Source organism: Brugia malayi (genome assembly GCF_000002995.4).
Source record: "Brugia malayi strain FR3 genome assembly, contig: Bm_v4_Chr4_scaffold_001, whole genome shotgun sequence".
Classification (NCBI taxonomy): domain Eukaryota; kingdom Metazoa; phylum Nematoda; class Chromadorea; order Rhabditida; family Onchocercidae; genus Brugia; species Brugia malayi.
Window position 1 is genome coordinate 6,280,915 of NW_025062478.1, and position 25,321 is coordinate 6,306,235.

The 25,321-nt window shown below is 32.7% G+C and overlaps 7 protein-coding genes across 8 annotated transcripts; 4 read left to right on the forward strand and 3 right to left on the reverse strand.

Annotated features, from left to right (window-relative positions):
- Window positions 1-112: 112 nt before the first annotated feature.
- Window positions 113-3,771, forward strand: Bm4660 (Uncharacterized protein; the record flags this gene model as incomplete). Its single annotated transcript, XM_043081845.1, has 5 exons — window positions 113-217; window positions 383-471; window positions 2,414-2,579; window positions 3,036-3,119; window positions 3,685-3,771. The coding sequence occupies 5 exons, from the start codon at window positions 113-115 to the stop codon at window positions 3,769-3,771; spliced, it is 531 nt and encodes a 176-aa protein (XP_042937779.1).
- On the reverse strand, window positions 786-1,714 carry Bm7595 (Uncharacterized protein; the record flags this gene model as incomplete). Its single annotated transcript, XM_001901835.2, has 3 exons — window positions 786-866; window positions 1,148-1,320; window positions 1,621-1,714. The coding sequence occupies 3 exons, from the start codon at window positions 1,712-1,714 to the stop codon at window positions 786-788; spliced, it is 348 nt and encodes a 115-aa protein (XP_001901870.1).
- A 520-nt stretch (window positions 3,772-4,291) lies between the features above and the next one.
- Bm1340 (Uncharacterized protein) lies at window positions 4,292-4,795 on the forward strand (the record flags this gene model as incomplete). The annotated part of the gene is made up of 2 exons (XM_043081846.1): window positions 4,292-4,366; window positions 4,742-4,795. 2 exons carry the CDS (start codon window positions 4,292-4,294, stop codon window positions 4,793-4,795), a joined length of 129 nt encoding a protein of 42 aa, XP_042937780.1.
- A 1,710-nt stretch (window positions 4,796-6,505) lies between these two features.
- Window positions 6,506-12,586, forward strand: Bm4075 (Uncharacterized protein; the record flags this gene model as incomplete). 2 transcript variants are annotated; one of them, XM_043081847.1, is made up of 12 exons in its annotated part: window positions 6,506-6,532; window positions 7,036-7,165; window positions 8,506-8,686; window positions 8,866-9,109; window positions 9,341-9,487; window positions 9,772-9,838; window positions 9,958-10,124; window positions 10,249-10,389; window positions 10,741-10,853; window positions 11,442-11,629; window positions 11,759-11,887; window positions 12,336-12,586. In XM_043081847.1, 12 exons carry the CDS (start codon window positions 6,506-6,508, stop codon window positions 12,584-12,586), a joined length of 1,785 nt encoding a protein of 594 aa, XP_042937781.1. The 2 variants fall into 2 exon arrangements, with proteins under 2 accessions (XP_042937781.1, XP_001901867.2); XM_001901832.2 differs by lacking the exon at window positions 6,506-6,532 and adding an exon at window positions 6,618-6,671.
- Window positions 12,587-13,396: 810 nt separating this feature from the next.
- Bm1339 (Uncharacterized protein) lies at window positions 13,397-13,698 on the reverse strand (the record flags this gene model as incomplete). The annotated part of the gene is made up of 2 exons (XM_043081848.1): window positions 13,397-13,493; window positions 13,691-13,698. 2 exons carry the CDS (start codon window positions 13,696-13,698, stop codon window positions 13,397-13,399), a joined length of 105 nt encoding a protein of 34 aa, XP_042937782.1.
- A 588-nt stretch (window positions 13,699-14,286) lies between these two features.
- Bm14765 (Uncharacterized protein) lies at window positions 14,287-21,413 on the forward strand (the record flags this gene model as incomplete). The annotated part of the gene is made up of 26 exons (XM_043081849.1): window positions 14,287-14,584; window positions 14,851-14,954; window positions 15,009-15,259; window positions 15,504-15,630; window positions 15,696-15,932; window positions 16,013-16,146; window positions 16,250-16,413; window positions 16,500-16,624; window positions 16,849-16,945; window positions 17,053-17,243; window positions 17,362-17,525; window positions 17,651-17,828; window positions 17,920-18,128; window positions 18,228-18,312; window positions 18,529-18,681; window positions 18,770-18,891; window positions 18,963-19,105; window positions 19,164-19,351; window positions 19,522-19,730; window positions 19,822-19,918; window positions 20,024-20,221; window positions 20,292-20,421; window positions 20,485-20,584; window positions 20,671-20,854; window positions 20,969-21,214; window positions 21,354-21,413. The coding sequence occupies 26 exons, from the start codon at window positions 14,287-14,289 to the stop codon at window positions 21,411-21,413; spliced, it is 4,194 nt and encodes a 1,397-aa protein (XP_042937783.1).
- A 1,689-nt stretch (window positions 21,414-23,102) lies between these two features.
- Bm6179 (Uncharacterized protein) lies at window positions 23,103-24,722 on the reverse strand (the record flags this gene model as incomplete). Its single annotated transcript, XM_043081850.1, has 3 exons — window positions 23,103-23,198; window positions 23,377-23,524; window positions 24,697-24,722. 3 exons carry the CDS (start codon window positions 24,720-24,722, stop codon window positions 23,103-23,105), a joined length of 270 nt encoding a protein of 89 aa, XP_042937784.1.
- Between the last annotated feature and the right edge of the window lie 599 nt (window positions 24,723-25,321).

Consider the following 25,321-nt stretch of genomic DNA (forward strand, 5'->3'; position numbering starts at 1 on the left):
TTAATTCTCTTTAATTACTGATCGACATAATTTTTTTAAAAAAATAAGGAAAATTGGATTTTTGAGACTTTTGCCAATCATAAAGATTTTGAGTTTTGAAATCCAAATCAATATGCCGCAAGACAGTTTTCATTGTTGCGTTATCAATGATGGTGCAGGCCGATGGTTCGTTTACTTCGATAAACCCCGTTCAGTAATGACTGTTACGGATAGCATGGTAAATTTTTAATTGAACATATTTCAAGATTTCATATTTTGATAAAGAAGATGCTTCATCTAGAGCAAATTATTTCATATGGGAAATAATGCAATAGCTTTTAAGTGCGATCATGACTTTTCTGGAACTTCGTAAGCATGTTATGTAAGTTAATCATTTTTCTAGACGTCAACCTACGAAAAAGCGATGACAACTAAAGACCAAATTGAATTTGCTGGAAATGTCTCTGAATCACTTCTTGAACAGTCTTGGCAGTAAGTATTGAATAGACTATATTTGTTAGATCGGTTTAAAAAAAAATCCTGTGCATTAGACGGATTGATACTTACAATTTCTTTTTTTAACTTATGGAATCTGAATTAACTGAGTTTTTATAATGAATTTTAGGTTGATAAAAAGACTTTAATTTGGGATAATATCGCTCTTCGATATCAGTAGTATCCAAAAAATTATTGAGAATATCATTAGCTGGTCACGAAGTGATGTATTGATATCGCAACACAGAGCGTAGTTTATTGATTGTTTGCTGAGTCATCAAAAATAATTCTTATAAAAAAATTATGAAATTTCAATTCACATGCATTGATTCTGAATTTGTATCATTTGGCTGCGGTGGCATTTGAAGAGTATGTCCGCGACAGTTCTCAACCTATAAAAGCTTCAGGAATATTCTGGATGACATCATGCAAAAAATAGTAATTTCTGTCTAGAATTAGTGTAATTGGTGGTGTTGATTAATTTATAAGGAGCAAATTCCGGTTGTGCAACTTTATTTTGCTGCTCCACTATGTTCTAGCTCAACTAAAGGAACACCCATAAGAAAATCCTGAACCATTTGTTGCCAATAACTATATACAATTTGAGTCCTCTTTATTTTCTCCCTTTGACTATTATTTCCTTCAAATTATATAAAATCCTATATTTGCATACTTCATATTCATCCTGTTCCCACGTAGTTGGATCATCCCAGATACGTGGTTTTACCCATATGCAGCAGCAATTGCTCTTCATCCTTCCCAGATGCTCATTATCGATAGTGCCGTCGGCCCAAGTAACATGTGGCCGTTCAGTTTCACGTTGTGTTAGGCGTAGAATCAAAGGCACTAAAACAATTCTGAATATCAACTTTTATGAATTAATTTCTCTTATGTCTGACAAAGCCAAATGAGTTACTATATTTGCTCATAACGAGCGTAAGTGACCGTAATCATCACTTGAAACACTTATGGATTATTAATAAAGCTATGACTGTGATGGCCATTTTAAATGTATACATATGCTTATTTGCTGAAAGTAAATAGTGATCAAGGAAAGAGTTAATTAGAGATTAGAAAAAGGTTGATTAAGAAAGTGGCAAAGTTCATATATGGTCAACAGTCAAACATCAGTAGCGTCTTGCTTACCTTCATGAGTTGTTTCTCCATCTCCACGATCTTCCTCAATAATGGTACCCAAACTTCCAAATTTAGTTTTTAACACCAGACAATTACTCGACATTTTTCCTAAAGATCTCAATGACACCGCAAGCCGTAGACAGTTTTTATTAAAATGATTTATCATGTCGTAAAACATATTTAAGTTTACATGCGATTGTATTTGATTACAGTTATTCAGAAAGAAATTTCTGACAGATTTTGCTATAGTCATAGAATATAACCAGTGGTTTGGTGTGTGTTGTCATCAATTTTAAGAAAACATCACTGAGTTATTACGAGCTTAATTTTGTATTGCATGTTACGGATCTGAGCCATCTGCTATAATCTAGGTGTTATTTAATATTTGAAGTGTGTTGTGTGTACCATCTGATTGATCATTTTCTTTTTTAAATTTTTTGCTTATTATTTTTATGTATTTTTAGTTAGAGACTACTAATAGAACACAAGGATCGGTAAGTGCCATAAGTGAAGTTAGATACATAATAGCAAAATTGTTGGTAGCTGCTGGAGCTAATTTTTGAATCACGGGAATATATATTGCATCCTTTTCCAGATTTCAGCTTTGAAAAATTGAACCTTTTGCATTAATATTTTTGTGGTTTTTTTATTCTTGCACATAATCTTCTTTATTAATTTTAACAATATGCATTAATCATATTTAATGTAGTTTCGATTATCACTTGTTAAGATTTGTGTTAGTCAACATTGCTGTGTGTTTCAGTTGCAAGGTTTTTGAACGGTAATTTTCCATGTTTTTCAGAGAAATGATACTTAGAAGAACGCTGAAAGTATCCGAAGTAACAGATGACAAACTAATTCTAGTGCACGTTGTCAACAGGATCGAATTGAACCGTGTTATTAATGCAGACATGCAATTAAGGACTGTTGATTTGCTGGAAAGAGCTGTTAATGCCTACTTGAGCTTGGTAAGCTCTGTATTTGTCTACACGTTCATCATGTTTAAATTCGGTTCTTCACTTCAATAAACTAAACTTCATGCTTGCGAGGGTTTTTAGTTTTTCCATATTTCCCATGTTATTGTTGATTTCAAATACGGAGAAACTTTTTATTATCTTGGAAACAATCTCAATTATATTGGCTGTAAAGAAGCAGTGCCAAACCTTATTTCAGAAAGTAATGTTGCACAAAATTTAAAATAAACTATGCACAAATATATTGTTGGAGAATGACTGTATTATTGATCTCATCTTTCTACTAAAGCTATTTAATTTTGAAATGAGATGGTCACTTTCACTCTTGTCTTTTCAAGTGGCTGCAATGTTAAATTTGACAAGAAGATTACTCTTAATTAGGAAAATCGTTCTGAACGTTTTAATATATACATTGAAATATCGGAGTGTTTTGATACTGAATAATTTTAGCTTGAGCGTCAGATAAGAAATAGAACAGATGTTGAACAGATGGCTGCTCGAAAAACAATGCGGAATCAGTCGAGTCAGAGGAAGGTATTTAATTTTGTTAAAATTTAATAGAAACTTGCTTTAGAATAGATAAAATAGAATGGTATAGTATGTTGTAGTCTGAGCGTCAACTAAGAAGTAGAATAGGTGATGAGCCAATGGCCGCTCGGAAAACAATGCGAAGTCAATCAGACCAGAAAAAGGCAAGTAATTTTGTTAAGATTTATTGGAACTTACTTTATGACGGACAGGTATGAAGATTTGCACATTTGAACTACATTTATCATGTTGCAATGTTCGAGATTACTTTATGGCAGTTTCTCGTAATTCAAAAAATTTTAATGTTACTTTGATTAGTAAGCAAGCAGTCAGCAAGCTAAGGTCAGTTCAAGATGAATGAAATATTGAGAAGTTGGATTTATTACATACTCCAATATAATTATTTGCTATTTCTTCAAGAAATCATGAAATGAGAAAATGTTTTGAAGGATTATGTAAAATTTACTCGTTTCTTGTTCGTGTAAAAATTTTAAGTGTTCTGATCAGAGAGCAGAATGATTGAAAAGCTGTGTAAAAATGGTGCTCACTGCTAATGTTACATTTGTTTTAGAAATCTGAAAAACATGAAAACGGCTCAACATCAGAATCGAGCAAACGACGAAGAACTCGACCAACAGGTCTTAATTTTGATGACTGATTTCATCACTCTGATATCATTCCATTTCCAAGTTTATCTTTCAGCAGCAACCTAGATATTTATTCATTTTCATAACTTCGTTGCTCATTTTGCATTCCTCAGTACTAAGTTATGTGTGCAAGTTTTTTCTAAACATTATTGGATTTTACCAATTTCAGGAAATTTTCCTTGTAAGTTATTTCAGATTTTTGTACTGCCTCTTTTATTATGTCACCACTGCTACAGTTTGTTTTGCCTTGCAATTCTTATTCTCAAAAGGCCGTCTTATTTGCTTTAATATATTTTTTATCAAATTTTTTTTTTAAATAGATGTCCATTATTGTTGCTAATGGAGTTATATATATTGATCTCGTATAGTTATGTTTTGCTAGATTTTGCAGTACTTTCCTTTTTTTCAAAGTTCACTGTATAATATTTGTTTCAAAAAGAAAACTGGTGTTGTGTGAACTCTTTTGGAAATTTGTTAGAATTATGTGACGGAAGAAGTTGGGTTTGTGAACATATCATTTAAGTGTTAAAAATGGCGAAATGCAGTTGGAATGTTTTGCTGTCAATAATATCGAAAGTGGAAGTTTGGAAAGGAAATATCGACCAGGTTTTATCACTTCCTTACATAAGTTTCAGTTAGTTGTCGTTTTTCTTTGATTCGTTTTGTCAGTCTTTCAATTCGTCCACCAATTGTCGAATTTTGCTTGTCAGTCACAGTTAGTTTAGAACTTTCTTTCGCTTCTTTAGATCTATTTATAAGTGAAGTGCATCATAGAGTAAAATTTGGAAATTACGAAAAATCCATTATATTAGTTAAATCTTCGTATTATGCAGATTGATTTATTTTTACTGTGGATTTATTTGAAGATTCTGAAATAGTAGATTTGATACTGATAAGTGGACTACTTTATATGTTAGTTTACCTCATCTCGAAGCAGAAAAAGTGAATTTTGGTGAGTTTGGGTAATTTGTAAGTTTTTAGAGATTCGAAGGAAGAACTGTTGGAGAAATGCCAATTGTTCTAAATGGTAGCTAATTTTATCTGGCTTTGCGTTGCATTCTATCGTTGGCCATTTTTGAATGAACTTTGTCTGAAATCCTTTCTTTAATACTGAGAAAAGTGTGTAGAGATATTACATGAATGTGAATCTACGCATAATTATACAGTTTAATACTAAAGCACATTCCTCGTTCTTAGATTTCAGATGACTCACATTCTGAAAAGTGTCCAAATTCACCAACAATTTCTCGTATTTGCTTTGTCTTTTTTCTCCGTCGCTGTTTATCACTTTTTACACAATAAAAATTCCTGTTGCAATTGCTTTCCGAGTTTGTATAGATAAGATTTTTAAATTGCTCGAAATTCTATTAATGGTGTTGGCTACCGTTTTACGAAAAAAACTTGTGATTTAAGACTGATGCATCACTTCACATTTGAATTTAACAAATTAAGAAGCTTGTCCTTTGCACATCGTGACATGCAGAACTGGGTGAAACAATTACCATGAAGAGAGAAAGTGGGGTACGAAATGAAAGTTAATTCAACAGCATGGAATTGGAATTCTCAAGGGGACACTGAGCAACTAGCGGGAGTTATGTGTCATAAAGGGAATCACCACCTTTCAAACTTACGATCTTTACTTCTCTATAAGACTATCAGTTGTCGCTTTTTTGCGGAAAAATATTTGTCCTTGAAGATGCGCATATATGAATGAGGTGTATTGAGGGTGGTCACCGAACCAGTTTCACTTAACAACTTAAGACATGGTTATTTCCACATAGTTTAAGATACTATGGAACCTGGTAATTGCGTTTATTCTTTACCTGTTATGCAACAAAATTCTCATTTTAAATAAGTAGTTATATGTATGCTGATTTATGATATTTTTCTTTATGATTTCTGTATTAACTGCCTAACAAGTACTATGGAGTACAAAAATGATAAGGCATATGTGTTAGAATTTGAATTGTAAATTTGAACTGTACTGTTTATCGCTGACCTTAATTGAGATACAATCGCAATTATAATCTATTGGAGATTCTCGTACTTAATGTCAAAATTAGATTTTTAGCAATACCTGGAATAGGATGTTTTTTTTTTTTTTGTTTTGAAAGGAATTCCTTTTGACATTTTATCGTTGAAAGAAATTTATTTTTTAATTACTTTATTTTTCTTCTAAAATTCAAATTTTTGTGCATGAATTGAATGTTGTCACCAAAGGCGATCTATCATCAATCATAATATTTTTGGATAACCGTGGTTTCAAATTTGTAAAAAATTTCTGCTTTTCCAAAATATGCTTCTCAGTAAAATAGTGTAATTGAAGTAAAATCCACATCATTAATAATTAGACTCTAAATAATGACGAAAAACTGCAACTGCATCCTAATTATTCTGCTGATCCTACGGCTGTGTAAAAATCAGCGATATTTCTAGATTATTCTATCTTCGTTGTACTCTGTTCCAATCTGTTTGATTTGTTTAGCTAGCTAAAGGTTGTAGATTAAGGTTATCTGTGTGACCGCGTCGTTACACTTTAACCCTGTTCGCCTATTATTGATGCTACTTTGATTCACTATTTCATGATCTCTGACCCTCACTAACATACACTAACGTAATTTAATTAAAAATACTCTTTTCCGGGGAGTTCAGTGAACTCAAAAACTAATTGGAACAGTTGTCAAGTGAACACCAAAAGGAGCACAATTGAGTTGTGCTGTGGGATATACACAGAACTGTTCTCAAATGGACCATCATTTTGCCTTCGTTACGGTACGTTTGCAAAAGAAATTTTGATCCCAAATGGAGCAATTGTCTTGTGTTCATTAAAATGGAACATACACATTTGTGAATTGCTATGACATCAAATGATTTGTTATCATACTTTATGAAGAAAAATGACAATATGCAAGTATGTTGCATTGGATTAGTAAAAGTTTTAGCATATATCACAAATATTTGAAGAGCGCCTATCTAAGATTTTTTCCTTTCTTTTTTTTTTTTTTTTTGTTGAAACAACTTTTAGATAGATCCTAGAGTTCCATATTTCTGAAAATCATAAAATAATTGGCAGAGAAATATGTTTTAGTTCAGAGGTCAAATAAATTATTTATCACACTTTCTTTTGTTATTTGTAAAACCTGAACTCTTTTTTATAACCTTTTCTTTTCGTCTTCAATGAACTTTAAAAAAAGTTAAATTTCGGAATGGAAAATTTTTAACGATGAAAAAGTGTTCTTCGGATTTCATATGAGCATGAATGTTACGTTTTAAAGATTGCACTGTGGTTAGCAAATACAGCCGATGAATGTCTCGGAACACCCGGTGAAATTTTCGTTCCACTGCAATCTGCTTTACGAGTGCGATTCAGTGATGATATCTTTCAGCAATTATCCAGAGTAGTCGGTATTGCTTTGTTTCTTCATGCGTATTTATTTAAAACTTTGAAGTCGCTACTTAAATCAAGCCAGAAAGTTTCATACCAGAAAATAACAGTTATTTAAAAAGTTGAAGAAAAACCAGAGCATGGAAATACTGAAAGCATAAAAAAAAGATTGGATATTATAGTTCATTCAGACTTTTGATATAGCCAGCGTTACTGCAATAAATCATAATTCAAATTATACGATGGTAATTACCAACACTAATTACCAATGTACAAGTGTTGAGAAAATCAAAATAATCGGCAATATAAGTATTTGTCCAGAATAGTTTGTGTTTCTTTGTTTTTAATATTGTATAAATATTTCGCACTGAAGTGATTCAATATAATTGAATGTTATGATGTCTAATGTATTGAATTATCTAATTCTCATCTTTGTTTCTGGTCCAACTTTTCTTCAGTGCAAGATACTGAAAACCAATTCACATGTAAATATTCCCGCTTTGATACCAATCTTATATTCAATGATTGTAGTTGTCTCTTTTTTGTACATGTCTTTGTATCTAAATTAGAATCATCAAAATTACTTATCATCGCTCCGGCTTATCACACTGCTGCGAACACTAACAAATCATTTGCAGGCCACTTCATTAAAAAAGATTTGTTCCGCAAACAAAACCAGAACTTCCACGATATTGATCTTGATTTTGGTATTGATTTCTGGAACCAAAATATTTGTCGTGTAACCTCCTTCATTGCTGTTTTACGAAGAAATCCTTTTTAATGAAATGATCGGTAAAAGAATTGTTGGTGTTCCCAGCAGAAGAAATCTGCGCAAAGATGGATTTCGAAGAAGAAATTGTGATGAAAATTTGCTTTGTGATTCTAACTCATATACATAGTGGGTATGGTTTACAAACATGCACATTTGTGAAATCCATTTGGATACAAAAAAGAGACGATTACAATCAATGAATGTATGAAAGCGGGAATATTTACATGTGAATTGAATTGGTTTCTTAGTATTTTACACTGAAGAAAAACTTGGAACCAGAAACAAAAATAAGATATAGATAATTAATCCACTATATTAGACATCGTTACATTCAATATATTCATTTTGTGTGGTGAATCACTTCAGTGCGAAATATTTATACAATATTAAATATTTTGACTATTTAAACATATTTATATTGTAAATTATTTCGACTTTCTGATCGAGTATATTACAGCTGCTGTACATAATGCAAAACCAACTGAAGATATTGACCATGAAGATGCTTCTATAATCCAAATGTTTATTAATCTTTCAATTGATAACAAAATTTGAACTTTTTGTCAATCAATCAACTTTCTATTTCAGATCATTTATTCAAGAAGTATGTTAAACAGGTGATAATTCCTCCTCAACAGCAATGTTTTCCAGAAGGATGTGTTAAAATTCAGGATTTCCATCTCGTCGCACATCAAAATCCATCGTACGTTGGAGTAGTACCAACACCACCAAATCTGTTAACACTTAGGATTAGTGGCTTTAACTTTTAGTAAGTTTTAGTATAATTTGATGTAAATAGAAAAAATGAGGTTCGGCTAAATTCTCACAAAAATTGGTTTGAAGCAGTGAGGAATAGCTATCATTACTAACAATTGGTTTAGTGAAAAGGAATACCACGCTTTTCTCAGTCATTCGCAATCAAATTGTCAACTAAAATCAATGTTAAAGCATCACAGGTACATTATACGGTCACTTACAACCATTACCGTTACTTTCGATGACAATACCTACATATGGGACACTAGCAATATCTGCTAACCAGCTTGTCGTAGAGGCGACATTCGATATTCAAAAGACTGTAGATAATGTGCCATATATTCGAGTTGTCAGTTGTTCTCTAATTAATGAAGTAATCCTCGCTTGGGTGGAAAATATGGGCCTGTTCACTATCATCGTCAATACCAAATATCAAGTAATTATTAAAGTAGTCATTTTTATGCTTTTCACCTACTCCCTGTCAAATTTTAAAATGAATATTGGTTTCAGAATTAAAAAAGTAATGCTTAAATATATGGCGTATGTATACCACGCATATGTTGCCTTTTCTTTAAGTTCTCTTTCGGTAAATTCTTATATTATTTGGAGCAGTAAAAGATTACAAAGTTTCGATGCAAATAAAATTGTAATATAAGATTTGCTATAGCATGAAATAACGATAAAGACTCGACAGATATTAGAAGAAACTCTTTGCATTACTGTGAATAATGTGGTCAATAATGAATTGAACAATCAACTGCTTCAGATACCAACTCAAATATCCATCCTTGATTTATATCAAATATTTTTCGAGGTATATCAAGCACCGCTTCTTTTTTTCCCTTTAAAATAAACATATTTTATTGCATCATCTTGGTTTCATTACATAAAATCTGTTTTCGAAAACATAGTAAAATACTGACTCGTTTGATCTTTAAATTGGTAGATTTTTTTTGCATGTCTTTTAAAGCAGCAATAAACTTCTTATCTATCAGAAGTTGCTGGGAATGTTTTCTTCTGGAAAGTTATCAAGCATTAAGTTATTAAGCAAGAATCAAGCACTGAGTATAATATGTTCCTTTTTGAAGTAATTTTTAGAACTCAGATAATATAAGCGGACAGAAAATGAAAAGGACTTTGGAATCGGAATCAAACTATCTGAAGGGTGAATTTTCTTCTATAAAAATTATATAATATAAATGAAAATATTTGTACTTTTTTCCTTTCATAAAATATGCTGGAAAATTAGTTAAATGCCTTATTTAATATGAATGATACTTGTAGCTCCAATGCAACTTAAGATGCAAACGATTTCTGGAGGGATTATGTTGCAAGAATCACAGTTAAGTAGATTATTCAATACAGCTTCTTATGCCCATAAATTGGAACCAATAATTCTAAATTCATCGTCTACCTTCCCAACAAATATAGCACTTCAGAAATCAAGCACTGTTAGTTTTCTTTTTTTTTTTCATTTGCTTTCTTTAAATTATGTTTTAAAGTTTATAAAATTTTAGTTTTAATATAAACTGTGTTTTTTCTTGAATACTTTCAATAATTTTCATCTATTTATAGAACAATAGTTGGGAAAATTCGCGGGGAAAGCTATCTCTGTTAATTCTTTCACTTAGTATTCTGGACACAAGTGCAACATATGGAAAATTTTTTATTGGACTAGATGGTGATGTGTATATTAAAGCATATGATCAAACTATTGTTTGTTTTATTCATTTATCTCTATTGCTTCATCTGTGATAAGCCATAAATGTGATAAGCTACTTAGAAATTTTCCATGCCTGTAATTCTGTAATTCTAAGTGGTTCCTTTAATTCCATCATTCAAAAAATCTCCTCGTTATTTTTGAAATTATTCCAGTATACTTACTTGTGATACTTATTGCATTTTAATACATATAACAATAGAAAAATTAATGATTAGAGGATATCATTTAAGTTAGCATTTTAATGTAATTTAAGCCTTTCGTTAAGCATTTCTTCACATATTCCTTTGAATTGAAAGTTCTCTGATGATTCTCAATTTTCGTTTAAAAAAAAATAACTGCTTCAGAATCTTTATCAACGACCGAAAATGTTACGGTTCAATGAAGTAATAAATGCAGATGCTGTTGACTTGCTGATATCGGAATATACTATCAACACGCTCCTCCTTAAAGCACATATGTAAGAATTCGATCAAAGTAAACAGTTCGAATAATTTCATTTTGATGTACTATTCAATATGAAAACGATCCATTCAGATTGTCAAAACCATTGCAATGTTCGGGTGTATTTCCTTTCGCTAACACAAGAAAGCTAACTTGCATAATACAAAACTTGATTTTCCTGCCGAAGTTTCAGGCGCTAATATTTTCTTGTTTTTTTTTTTTTGAAGCTCCTGGGATATGCACATGTCTATTTTTATCAAATCTGCCTCAACGAATATTTACGCTAAAATTTATTGATTATTTTAAAATAATAGTAGTAAACCTTTATTGTTGGTCATCTTACATAAATTTCTCAAAATCCTCAATTGTTTAATTAGGATGATTAAAATGAAGAAAATATTCTTTATGATGGAAAATTGGCATTCTTAAGTTTCTTAAACTGTGTAATAAGACTTTGTTGCGATATCGGTTTACTATTGTCAGAGTTGCATTTATATGCTAGACCTTATACTTTCGAGCCTAGTGATTTCAACTTTTAATAATTGAATTAGAAATGGTAACTTTGATTTTTTCTTAATTTAACTGTTATATTTCACAATTTCAGCATTGATGCGTTCGTTTTCAATGTGAGTTCAACAACACCTGTGCTTGGTAAATTAATACGTACATCATGTGGAATAGATGAAGTTTGCTTGTCGGATAGTATTCCGGAAGTTGCCGAAATATATCCTAATAAGCAACTTCAAATTATCATACGTACAACTGAACCGCCTAGGGCAATCATTTCGGCAGGTTTGATTACTTATGGTCTACTAGGGAAAAGTAAAATTTCGTATTAGACACTAGTAATGTTTGGAAATTTTCAATTTTTTCTAATACAGGTAATTTTTGAATTGGAATTGTGAATTTTTTGTAAATCAGATGCTGCTATTGTGACCCTCGAAGGGCATGCGACATTTTTCGTCGAAGGGACAACGGAAGAAATCGGCTTAATACCGTTCAGTACCACAATACAGTGCAATGTTATAAGCTTACCTGGTCGTATTGCTGGTTAGTTTTAATGCAAACTAAAATTAATTACAGAGTTATTTCAATGTGCAGTTGAATTTCTTCGGAGTTTGGAAATGCTGAGGAACTGATAGTTTCAAAATACGGTAAATGTATGTTCAAAAGTTTTGTGAGAAAACTCTTTTGTTTGGGTGAGATTAAATTGTCAAACTTACAGGCAATATAAACCAAAATTTTGGTAGTTCGGATTATAAATTTTTTTTGAAGTTTCACTTTTGTTGAAGAAGGTTCAGTCTTATGCTATGTGTGAGAGCAATAAAAACATCATTAGTTGTCTAGCGATCATCTAGCATTACAGAATAATTCTAGGTAGAAGAGACCGAAAGATTTTACTTTATCTGTTCGTGTGAGCTTATCTCGAGAATGCTGAAAATATCTTTATTCTATCTCAACTAGCTTTATCTTAGGGTATGTTTTAATATTATTTCAGGATTAATAAAGATTAGAACGCTGCAATTTCATGAACATATCGATTTTTTCGGTCTTACACTGCAATCACTGGACAGTTTCAAGGAAGCAACGAAAGGTGCTATGATGAAAATGGTGAATGAGATACTTAGAGAAGGTATCAGTTTAAAGGAATCAGCAACATTACGACTGTCTAATACATCGATCAGTCTGGTAGATAGGGGTATCTTATTGCAAACAAAGTTTAATATTGAGCGTAGTTTCTACCAGTAAATGCCGATTTCAGTGTAGAAATTCTCAATGCTAAATATTTCAGTTTCTTTATTTTTTTATACTGAAGTTTCTAGATAGAGATTCCTCCTTGGGTTTTTTTTGCTAGTTACTCTCATCTTTAGGATTTTATTCTGGTAACTTTATTTCATAACAAAATTCTTATTTTTAATTCATTGCATCAGTAAAAGCCCATTACTCCTTGCGATTTTATTTCATTTCGTTCAATTCTATGCTGCATTTTGGATGTTCTTTGTACATATCAAATAAAGTCACTTTTTTCTTTATTGGTTCATGCAGTCATTTGTTACTATTTGACATTCTCAGTTTCATTCCAAATGTGAACACGTTTTTCTATGATGTAATAATAGTAAACGATGTATTTTGCAAAGAGAACTGCACAAAAGAAACAAAACGAAGTTGGCCATTTGTATATAAAATACGAAAATGAAATCCATAGAAGTTATAGTCTGTCCTTCAAAGTCTAATTACAAGTTTCTAATGAAATTTCAGCCTGATTAAAAGTTAACGAAAAAAATAATCTTAAAATAAACCTATTCTCTTGGAAGTAGTTCCTCAAATTTTAATATTTTTCATTACCAATCAACTATGACTTTAGTCATTGACGTAATATTCTTAACTAATAAAATCTATGCTCATTTGGCCGAGAAATAGATAATATTGATGGATTACAACAGGCATAGTACACTAACGCCAATCTTTTTTGACTTAACATTAACTTCTCTGGCATCTCGATGAGCTGCTTTGAATGATTAGTGGAAATTGATCGATGCATGTGCATCTGAGTTTCTATCATTCCACACTAATGAGGCATATTTCCAACTCGAGCCATGCACATCGGACAATGTGAAATGCAGGAAGTTCATTCCCATCTCTTCTTGAGTGATACCTTAAATTGAATTGATATTTCTGTTGGATATAACTGAAATTTCAAAAAAACTGATAAGAATGAAAAGTGGCAAATGATGCAATAATATGTATTAGGGAATTTACGCACTGGCTTGCCACGGCTTGAATTGACTAATAATTGTGCTTTTTATTTTTGGAAAAAAGGAAGACGTATATTAATTAGAGCGATGGACAAACCGTGACATTTCTTCTCGAGAGATATTAGAGTTCAGATGTATTAATTAAAAAAATACAGCAAGTGAAATTGAGACGTCAAGTTTTCATCCATGCATTTCTGATCGATAGCATTAAGTTCGGATATCGGTGAGTGGAGGGAGTGGTGTTCAGTGTGAGGCGGGGTTTTGACGTAGGGAAGACAAAAGGGGGAAAGTAAATAAATGAGTTCACGCACGCAAGGTAGATGTATCGCTATGTTTTCATGCGCGAACACTAGTTTATTACAGAATTCTAGCAGTGTCATTTACACGTGTTGCTAATAACATTAGATGCATGAAACTGTTGTTGATATGTAAATGAGCTGTTCTTTACAGTAGCATGTCAGTTTCTTTTTCTTTTTGAAATTCATATTTTCTGATTGACTTTTATAGTATGTGCCTCTCCCTTTAAGAAAGTTTTTTCTGCGGAATATGTTCTGGAGCAGATGTATATATCACTTATTATCGGAAGAATTTCATAACAGGAAAAACAGGTATGAAGGCTGAGAACAAGACGGCTGCATATTCCCATATGTACAACCGAAAATTGTTAGAATTATAATTATTTTGCAGCTAAACATGGGCGACAATGTGCCAAAATATACACCTTCTAGTGGAATTAACGGACAGCCATATATGGGTGTATCAAGTGGTTATGTACCTCCAGTGCAGTATGGAGGAACCGAATCAGCTTCGACAGTTCCTCCGCTACAGCAATCGCAGATGCAGTTTGTTCAAGGATCTGTGCAACATGGTATAACAGCAGAAGAAGTTGCAATGGCGAAACTGGATAGTTCGATAGCAAGTATGGAAGAGCAACAAATGACTGCAGATCCACGTTATGCACAGATGCTGCTGTTGAAACAGAAAGTTACAGGTTCGTTGGACGTCTGGTAGAGCTAGGGCTGAATATTCTTATTCATCAGAAATAAAATATGTACATAAGACTCATTTTTTTTCCTTTTTAAAAAGTCTTTTCTTTTTTCGTAAAGAATGAATGGTAAATTTTCCATTGAAAGGAACCACAAGGTAATGTTTGAGGGTAGATTGAAATTATTAGATGGTTCAATTACTTGAAAGAAAAGATGAAGGCATAGATTTGATTGAATATTTGAATAATTTTTAAAATGTTTTAATTTTCAGGAACACCATTGGCGGAAGTGAAGCACCATCAACCGGTGGAAGCAGTGAAGGAACCGCAGGACAATACATTTACATCTGTACAGCTGGAACAGCTGAAAGCACAGGTACACTTTATATTTTGATTCAAATTACAGACTTCTGTGACATATCATTTACAGATTGGCGCTTACAAACAGTTAGCAGCACAGGAACCGGTTGCAGCAGCTCTTATCGCGTCATCTGTATCTAAACCATCTTCCTTGCTTCCTGAACCATATGAATTTCCTGTTGAAACAGAAAATGGCGAGAAGCTGCCGTACGATCTGATGAAAATTCTAACGCTGCATCAGCAACGTGCTAACCGAAGTACATGCCTTCCTCCTCCTCCCGGAGTCGACCCACAAACAATTCTAAAGGAACGGGAATACAGGTATATAGTGAATTTGATTTTATGAATAATGATATTTAGAGTTGCTAAGGAATTCTAAAGCATTTGCATTCAAACATGAGGGATATAAGATAGCAATTTACAAAACAAAATTTATCTCTTTATCATTCAAAATGTGTGTAAAGAAATTTAAGAAATTTGTCTTTAGTACAAGAATATTTCTAATTCTTCAAAAATGAATTGATTTGCGATTCCGAACATGTACATTGGTTCAAGTTTTTTGCAGAATTCAAAATAGAATTGGAGCACGAATTCAATGGCTCAGCAATCTTCCTGCGAATTTGAGCAAACGGTTATTGTTAAAGGCAGAAATTGAGCTCCGCGCTCTTCGGTTATTGAATTTGCAAACACAGGTAAGTCGGATGGAGTAGAATTTTTCAGACTTTTTACTTGTCTTTGTTAGATTTTCATGATTTAGGTACGAAATGAAGTCTTAAGTCAACTGAAGAAGGATACAACACTTGAAACTGCGCTAAATCCATACGCATATCGTCGGACCAAGCGACAGTCTTTGCGTGAAGCGCGAGTTACCGAGAAATTAGAAAAGCAACAAAAAGTTGAGCAAGAACGTCGTCGTCGGCAGAAACATAATGATCTGTTACAGGCAATTTTACAACATGGAAAGGAATTTAAAGAGTATCATCGCAACAATCAGGTGATTTTTGGACTTAAATTTGTTTTCATTGTTTCGAGAAGTTTTGAATTTTGTACTGAAGAATAAAATCAAGTTTTCAGGTCAAGCAAAGTAAAATAAAGAAAGCAGTGTTAACTTACCACGCCAACAGTGAAAAGGAACGAAAGAAAGACGAGCTGAGAAATGAGCGAATGCGTATGCAAAAATTAATGCAGGAAGATGAAGAAGGTTACAGGTAAAATTCTTTTCTAGAATTTCTATTTTTCTAAACAGGATATCAGTGCAAAAGTCATGTCGAGTTGTAGACATGCCTTATCGCTTATAGATATAATTTTTAGGCAGTTACTGGATGAAAAGAAAGACAAACGTTTGGTTTTCTTATTGCAACAAACAGATGAGTATGTAGAAAGCTTAACAGGACTCGTCAAACAACATCAAGCAACAGAGAAACGAAGAAAACGTAATGAGCGTCGTGAGCAAAAAGAGAAAGAAAAGATGCAAGGTAATTTTTATCAAAGCTTTTATAATTATATCAAATTTCAAAGAAGGAAGTTGTATTGTGTAACCGATAAACCGATGATTTTGCAGAAAGCGGTGAATCTGAAGTACGGGTGCGCATAAGAGATGCAAAAACTGGTGAAATATTACCTATAGAAGAAATGCCAAAATCAGAAGACATCGATGCTTGGATTGATGCTCATCCCGGACATGAAGTAATATTAATTGTTTTTCAGAGATTCTAAAGACATGTAATGGTAAATCAGAAAGTTAAAATACTGGAAGTTAATATCTTTTGGGGCTTATAAATTGTTAAAGGACTCTGTTACAAATGGGATCGTTTTTAGTAACTTAATTTCGGAAAGTTATAAGAAGATTATTCAACTCTTATAAGATAAAATATGAAAACTGTGCTAAATTGTTGAAAATGTTTTCGAAGATAGTGTCGCGTGAGGAGTACTCAGATAGTGAAGATTCAGAGCCAGATGAACCAATCCCGGAACCTATTGAACAAAAGAAGGATGATGAATTTGAAGGTTTGCTGCTGATTTTTTGCTTAGTGACATTCTAAAGTAATGTAACTCTGATTTTTCCAAATCAGTTACTAATATATGGTCATATAAATATTTTGAAAAGTGTTCAGGTATGGACGAGGAGACACGAAATCGTAAAATAATTGAGAAAGCTCGGAATGAAGAAGATGAATACGATCAGAAAAATAGGCGACAAATGGAGTCTTACTACGCAACAGCACATAAAATTAAAGAGAAAATTGTGACACAACATTCATCATTGGGTGGTGGCAACCAGGCGTTACAACTGAAACCTTATCAGGTTAATCTATAATTCCTTTATACCTTGCAACTTTGATGTATTTTTTTCCTTTCATTACTAAAATTTTTCATTTTTTTTTACTTATTTTATGTGATTCGTTGTGATAAAATATTTTTAGTTAAAAGGGTTAGAATGGATGGTTTCTTTATATAACAACAATCTTAATGGTATTCTCGCAGATGAAATGGGTCTGGGCAAGACAATTCAGACGATTGCATTAGTAACGTATTTAATGGAAGTGAAGAAATTAAATGGACCGTATTTAATTATTGTTCCTTTGTCGTAAGTTCTTGTCTATAATTCCAATGTGAAATTCTTTCCGGTTTTTAACCTGTTATAATGAAATAATGAGCTAATTGAAGAAATTAGGAATATTAATGAAATTATTTGAAAAATTCGGCTTGCAGAACGATTGCGAACTGGAGTTTGGAACTTGAAAAATGGGCTCCACATGTTGTAAGCATTGTTTACAAAGGAAACAAAGAAGCTCGTAAAAAATTAGAAGCTTCTATTCGTCGTAACGCATTTAATGTGCTGTTAACCACTTATGATTATGTGCTGAAAGAAAAAGGTCTTTTAGGAAAGGTATTCTTTTATCACTATATGGAGGACAGAAATATTTTTACATTGAAATAATGGTGATATGTTTTAACGCTAAATTACACACATATTATAGATACGTTGGAAATATATGATCATTGATGAAGGTCATCGGATGAAAAACCACAATTGTAAACTGACCTTAGTTTTGAATGGGTACTTCAGTGCTCAACATCGTCTTCTTCTTACCGGGACTCCATTGCAAAATAAATTACCTGAGCTTTGGGCATTATTGAATTTTCTTCTTCCATCAATCTTCAGTTCATGCGGGACATTTGAGCAGTGGTGAGAATTTAAATTAATGATAAATTAAAAGAAATTCAAAAAAAAAAAAAAATGAGAATACTTTGATTTTCGTAGATATTATTTGATATGATATTTCAGGTTTAATGCTCCATTTGCAACAACCGGTGAAAAAGTGGAGTTGAATCAAGAGGAAACAATGTTAATCATTAGACGATTGCACAAGGTATTCTTATATGCGGCTTGTGAAAGCACCGAACTGTACTGACTTTATAAATGTGTGATCTTGTTCGTTATTTATGGGCATTATTTTCAAACTTCTTTTGTTTCTAGAACGTAGGTTTTCCACACAACTTTTTTATGCAGCGATCATCCATCATTTAAAGATAGAACATAATTTATAGTTAACATACGATTTTCAGAACAAAATAGTTGGTTTCAGGTGCTGCGACCGTTTTTGTTGCGTCGTTTGAAGAAAGAAGTAGAGAGTCAGTTGCCAGAAAAAACCGAGTATGTTATTAAATGCGATATGAGTGCGCTGCAAAGAATTCTTTATCAGCATATGCAAAAGGGTCTCCTTATCGACAGCAAGCATGTTTGTTTTATTTCCTTTATTGTACCGTAGGAATTATGTTATCTAAAATGTTTTCTGAGCAGGTCAAGGATCAAACATATATTTCTAGGCTGGTGGACGAGCGCTAATGAATACAGTTGTTCACCTTCGAAAACTTTGCAATCACCCGTTTCTTTTTGAAAATGTTGAAGATGAATGCCGTGAATTTTGGAAAGTACCAGATGTTTCAGGGTTAATTTTTTTAACCATTTGAAATGAATATTGTAATAGTATAATTCTGCAAAAAAAGAATTGTGTTTCAGAAAAGACTTATATCGTGTAAGCGGTAAATTTGAACTTTTGGATCGTGTGCTGCCGAAACTAAAAGCTTCGGGTCATCGCATTCTTATGTTTTGTCAAATGACATCACTTATGACAATCATGGAAGATTATCTCAATTACAGAGGTAAAAATTTGTGTTTAAAGTTAAAAATTGTTAATGGACTTGTTTTCTACTATTTCAGAATTTAAATATCTACGACTTGATGGTAGCACAAAACCAGATGAGCGAGGACAGTTACTGGAGCTGTATAATGCACCAAACAGCGAGTATTTCATATTTATGCTATCAACACGTGCCGGTGGTCTTGGTCTGAATTTGCAGACTGCGGATACAGTAATAATTTTCGATTCGGATTGGAATCCACATCAAGTGAGAACATCCCTTATTTTGCTACAAGTAAAAGAGTACTACCACTAGTTGAACTTTATTTAACCATGGTCTCAGTGTAGTTGGCCTGCACTTTTTGTTTTTGTTGGAAGTTATAGCAGTCACTTTTATCTGCAATTTCTACAAGTCAAAAATTATTCACATAAATATAGGATATGCAAGCACAAGACCGAGCTCACCGTATTGGACAGTCTCGTGAAGTGCGTGTTTTGCGATTGGTTACTGTGAATAGTATCGAAGAAAAAATTCTAGCTGCAGCTCGATATAAGTTGAATGTAGATGAGAAAGTTATTCAAGCAGGTAAGTTTGATCAGCGTTCCACTGGTGCAGAACGCCGACAAATGCTGGAACAAATTATCAGGTGAAATTTTGGTTGTTAAAATTAATTCCTATTTCACTTTTTACGTAATAGGTAAAAAACTAAGGAACGTGTCTTTATGTCATTCTTGTAGAGCAGAGAGTGAGGATGACGATGAAGATGAAGTGCCAGATGATGAGACAATCAATCAAATGGTTGCGCGATCTGAAGATGAATTTGATTTGTTCCAGGTAAATTATTTGGATTCGTTAATATTTGGAGCGTTTCTACTGTTTCGCTATTAAAGTCCGCATATCAGTTAATTTGGATTTACTTTTTATTAATTTTTTTTTGAGAGGATGGATATTGAACGTCGCCGTCAAGAAGCTGCTGAATACCGTCGTAAACCTCGTTTAATTGAAGATAGTGAGATTCCAGAAGGTATTGTCAAAGCTTCACAGCATTTCATTGATGAAGAAAAGGAACCACAAAAATCAAAGCTTGCATTCGAACCAGTTGGACGTCGGCAACGGAAAGAAGTTGATTATTCACAGGTTATTTTCAAATTGATTTTAGAAACTTTTGAAATTTATTAAAATAGTATCTCATAGTTCTTCGTTCCAGGATTTGATGTCGGATCGTGATTGGCTAAAAAGTATTGATGAGGATGTAGATGACGATGATGATGACGACGAAGAAGAGAAGAAGAGAAAAAAAGGGAAGAAAGATAGGGGAAGAAAAAGACGTCAAATTGGTAAGTCTCATATAAAAAGTAGTTTGCTTTTGTTATTATCGAGCTGCTGAATGAGTTTTGCAGATGATGATGACGATGAACCACCTAAGCGCAGAAAAGTTTCACCTGAAATAACCTCACTTCTCATCAAACTCTATGAAGCTTTAATAAAATACAAAACTAGGTATGTTTTTTGTACTTTTTCAAATTACGCCTTTAATCGGGTTTTGTTTCCTTTTTTAGGTTTCCTTTGGAAGATTTATTTTTTAGTAATGGAAAAGAATTAGCGGCAGCTTTTGAACAGTTACCTTCGCGAAGAGAACTGCCAGATTATTATGAAATCATAGAAAAACCAATGGATCTTAACAAAGTGAAGCGGAAAATTAAGGATGGCAAATATCATAGTGTGCAAGATATGGGGAATGACATCAGGCTATTGTGTGCTAATGCAAGAGTAAGTCCCGTGCACTACACTTTATTCTTGATCCTTCTTACTGTGTTATAGATTTTCTAGATCTATTTTATAGTAAATTTAATTGAAAAATATAAAAAATCAAATATATTTCAGAAGTATAACATAGATGGTTCTGAAATTTTTAACGATTCAGTTTTATTGGAAGTTCTGTGGACCAGAATATCCGGTGATGAGCAACAGGCCACTTCTTCAAAATCTCTTCTCTCAGCAGAACCGAAGATGGGGAAGAATTCAGAACCAAAGGACACAGCCAAAGATTTTAGCAAGGATACCGGAAAGGATTCAAAGGAATCTACTGCAACAAGTTCACGAAGTAGTCCCAGTGTTGAAGACGATAAAGTGAGTTTAATTGTGCTATGGAGATTTTTATTTAAAGATTTAATACTGTTGTTGGCAAGCATTGTTTTTCTCATCACCTTTTTTTCTTTTCACTGCTATGATGTAGTTGTGGTGGATGTTTCTTACATCTGAATTTCAGGATAGCGGTCGCCGAAAGAAATCCCATCCCATTAAGCGCTCTATTTCACCAGATGACTGAAGACAGACTGAGTTAATTTCATTGCTGAAATAAGCATAGTGAGCATGTGAACCCGTGTAAATAATGTCTACCATTTGCATCCTCAATTCGAAACTTACATTTCGGGATGACGAAGTGTTTTCGTTCATATTGATTGAACGTTGAATTATCGTTTCTATATGAGAAATACTATTACTGTTTAATATATACTGTTCCTCGTGTTTTAATTTAAATTGTTTGTACCTTAAATTATCCATAATTTTCTATTTGCATTTGATCCACTGTATTTTTCTGTGGAAAAGTAGAATTTTTCCATAAATCCAATTGCTTAAGCACCTCGTAATCTGTATTATCTTTGTTTTAACATATGTACATATAGACTATTTATATAATACCGCCGTAAAAAAAAATTTTAGATAAGCTATATGGCGAAACGCAAAATGAAATATTAATTGTTTCGTAAAAAAAGTTTGTCCTGATTTCTCACTATGGAATTGGAAACAGTCTGTTTGTTTCATAACACATTGAGTATGTAGGTATGGGATGCACTGCTGCTAAAAAGAGTCGATAAATAAAGTTAGCTTGAGATAGAACCTGAACTCAACTTTTCCTGATAAATAGTGAGTGTTTTATGAAGTGGTTGTGATCTGCCTTAAACATTTCGCATCTGTAAGTATCCAGAGGCGAATATGCAAGATAAAACTTCACTGATATACTGTACACAGCAGAGGATTTTTGGTATTATTTCAGTGGACGATGTTAAGCTTCCTTCGATATGTGCTATTTCATACCAACTACTGCAGAAAATATTTTCTATGTTTGAAGATTTTGAAATTCATGATTACTAGTTTTCTATCAAATTATTTCGTTTTGTTTATTAAACACTTCTCTCCTTTGAGGAAATAATTGCCTATCTTGGCATTGGAAAAGTTTTTGTAGTGACATTAATGCATGAGAGATTTTATTTCAAAACAGTTGTAGTGAATGGGATTGCCTGTAAATAATATCTGGCATGAGAAATGGCTTAAATATCTACGATGGAGTTTATGGGCAGGAGTTTCACGTATGTACTCATTAAAGATGGAGACAAGTAAGCCAATAATGTTTATACAATTTGATTACAAAGGCATAAAGCAATCTTGGAGTTAATGTTTCTCCCTGAATAGAAATGACAGATAACTCTGAGTGGTGACAACTGTCGATCGCATAATAAAACTTTCATAGGTTTCCACATATTGCCCACCCTTGTCAATAAAGCGTAGAAATACAATTCTCGAAACATTATAAGTAAGGTTATTACTAATTCATTATGGCGTACAGTCAAGACAAACCTCAATATTCAAGCATTTAATAAATTCCAAGCTACTCTACCACGCTCTCCTAAGTGCGACTGTAAAATGGAACGAGTTCAATCGATGTACACAATACACTACCCTCCCATTATTTACCATAATTATAATGCAATCATGACTTAAACATTAGTGTTGTATCATTTTCGTCATTTTGCTGAATAGCGGTTACAGACTTCTTACAGTGGTAGAAAATATTATTATATATTACAGAAACACGTACAGTGTGCTGTATAAAACAGTGCTGATAAACATGAAATTATCCTCCGAGTGGTACTGACATCTAACAGCTAAATAAGACCTATCAATATTCAACTAACAAATCCAAATGGTACAAGTTGCATTGCAAAAGAAATAAAATTCAAGAGTCAGTCCATCTGACTAAAGAAAATGCTTTGTCTAATACACTATTCCATTTCGCACTGAACCATGAACAGTTCTCCACCCATGGTAATATCTGGAAAAAACAGCAGTGGGAATTTCACAAAACAGAACTTCAGAAAACAAACAGAAAACTACAATAAAAAAAAAGAAAGAAGGAACTACGTCACTGTAGTAGCTTAATTCTCGAAGAAATTACATAAAGATAATGAAATAATCGAAAAACAATTCGATGTTAGTGAATGAATACGAACCTCTTTTGGAAAAACAATAGTCCCGGGGATGACGGTTTCTTTTAGGACTGTAAGTTTCTGTGCTCCTTGATTCGAGTCTAAGGACCAAATATCAAGATGATAAGAGACTTTTAGCGCTGCAACCACTGCACTAATTTTTATCCCAGTTCTGAAAATTAAAAAAAAAAAAACAATATATTATTAAAAATAAAACTAACAAAATAATTATAAAATGTAATGAGAATTGACAAAAAATATGGGGATTCCATTCATTTAATTTCAGACCTTTTATTTCACTTATGAGCACAAAGCATTCTTTTAAATGTTATCAATTTTTTTTTTGAAAGCTATAAATTTTTTTAATATAAACCATTTTATATATTAAACCAACGACTATTTCTTCAAAAGGAAAAATAAGATATAGAACAAATTAAAATTTGTTATATAAGAAAAATTTCCAATTTTTTTAAGAATTTTTTCTTAAAATTTACTATGACAAGGAGGAGAGACATATGCTCCAGGAACAAATGAACTCATTTGTCAATTACTTAGCGTAAGTAAATTAAAAATATCAAAACAAATATTACTGAACTTGAAATTATAGGAGAACAGCATGCTTACCCTTTCATGTTTATTATAATTGAAAAAGATAAATGCTACCATCTCATGCAAAATCGTATTAATGACTTCAATATCTGCACTAACAGATTCTTTTACGTTGAAATTCAAATAGCTCTTGTTTCAGAATTGGAACAACGTCCGTACATTTCCAAACTCAAGAAGTAATAAGACAACATCCCATTAAGTTTGTAAATTGTGATAATTCTATCTTTTCCAATTAAATAAAATTTTATCAAAGATGGGTATATACAATTAAATAAAGTCTTGAAAGAGAGCATTTTCTCTAGTTTTTAAGTTCTATTCTACTTAAATTTCAATCTAGACTATGCACTCTAATTACGTATGATATCATTAACTAAGCGAAAATAAAACGGCTTGAGCTACAAGAATATTTATCAGGAAATACCATAGTTTTATATTAGCACATATCATTTATGAATAAAAAAGAAAAAAAAAATAATTGAAAGCTATTTTCTTTGTCAGCCTATTCATTCACTGTCAGAAAAGATTTTGCTTAACAGAATTACTATTTACTTCTTAGATGTCAACAAAGACTTTCTTCTACTTTACTAAAGTCAGCCTGTAATAATTTAAATCAATCATAATAAAAGTATTGAATTAGGAATTTTTTCCTTATCGAATGTCATTTCTATTCATTATAGAGAGACAAGACTTTATAAGGCTATAGTGAAACAAGGTAGGCAACAAAACATCACGCACCGTATTAATCGACGGAAAATTGTCATTGCTTAACACTGCACGGTAACCGGATATATAACCCTTAAATAGCTTAAAGTGAGCATAAGAGACAGTATGTGCAGCATTTCATAGAGGTACAGCAACAGCAAGTGTTAGTCGAGAGAACAACGTGTCACAGCTGATGTCACCCGAGTTTATCCATACAAATATCACGGAAGTTTTCCACCATTAAGAACCTCACATTCCTTATGTTACCCATGAAGAAATGATTATTCGCATGACAAATTACAAAATAGTGTGAAAAAAAGAGTACTAACTGTCTCACCAGTTTTCTGGTTCGTTGTCTCACCAACGAACCAGAAAACTTTGCCTTTTGGTTTTTCGCAACGCATCGCTGAACCGACATTTCAGGTTGTTATCATGCATGGCAAGGAGGTACGTGACCATTAGTCCTGTGGTGGGTTCGGTTTTTCCAAATATCGAGGTCATTGCAGTGCTTCATCTGCCCTACTTGCATAGGGCATTTCTTAGTTTCTCCTAGAGGTCAAATTAGGTTGAGATTGAGATGTTGGATGGAGCAAGAAAGCAATAAATTTATCGGTAAAGAAAAGTAATTTTATCACTGGGTATTAAGGAACAGTATAAG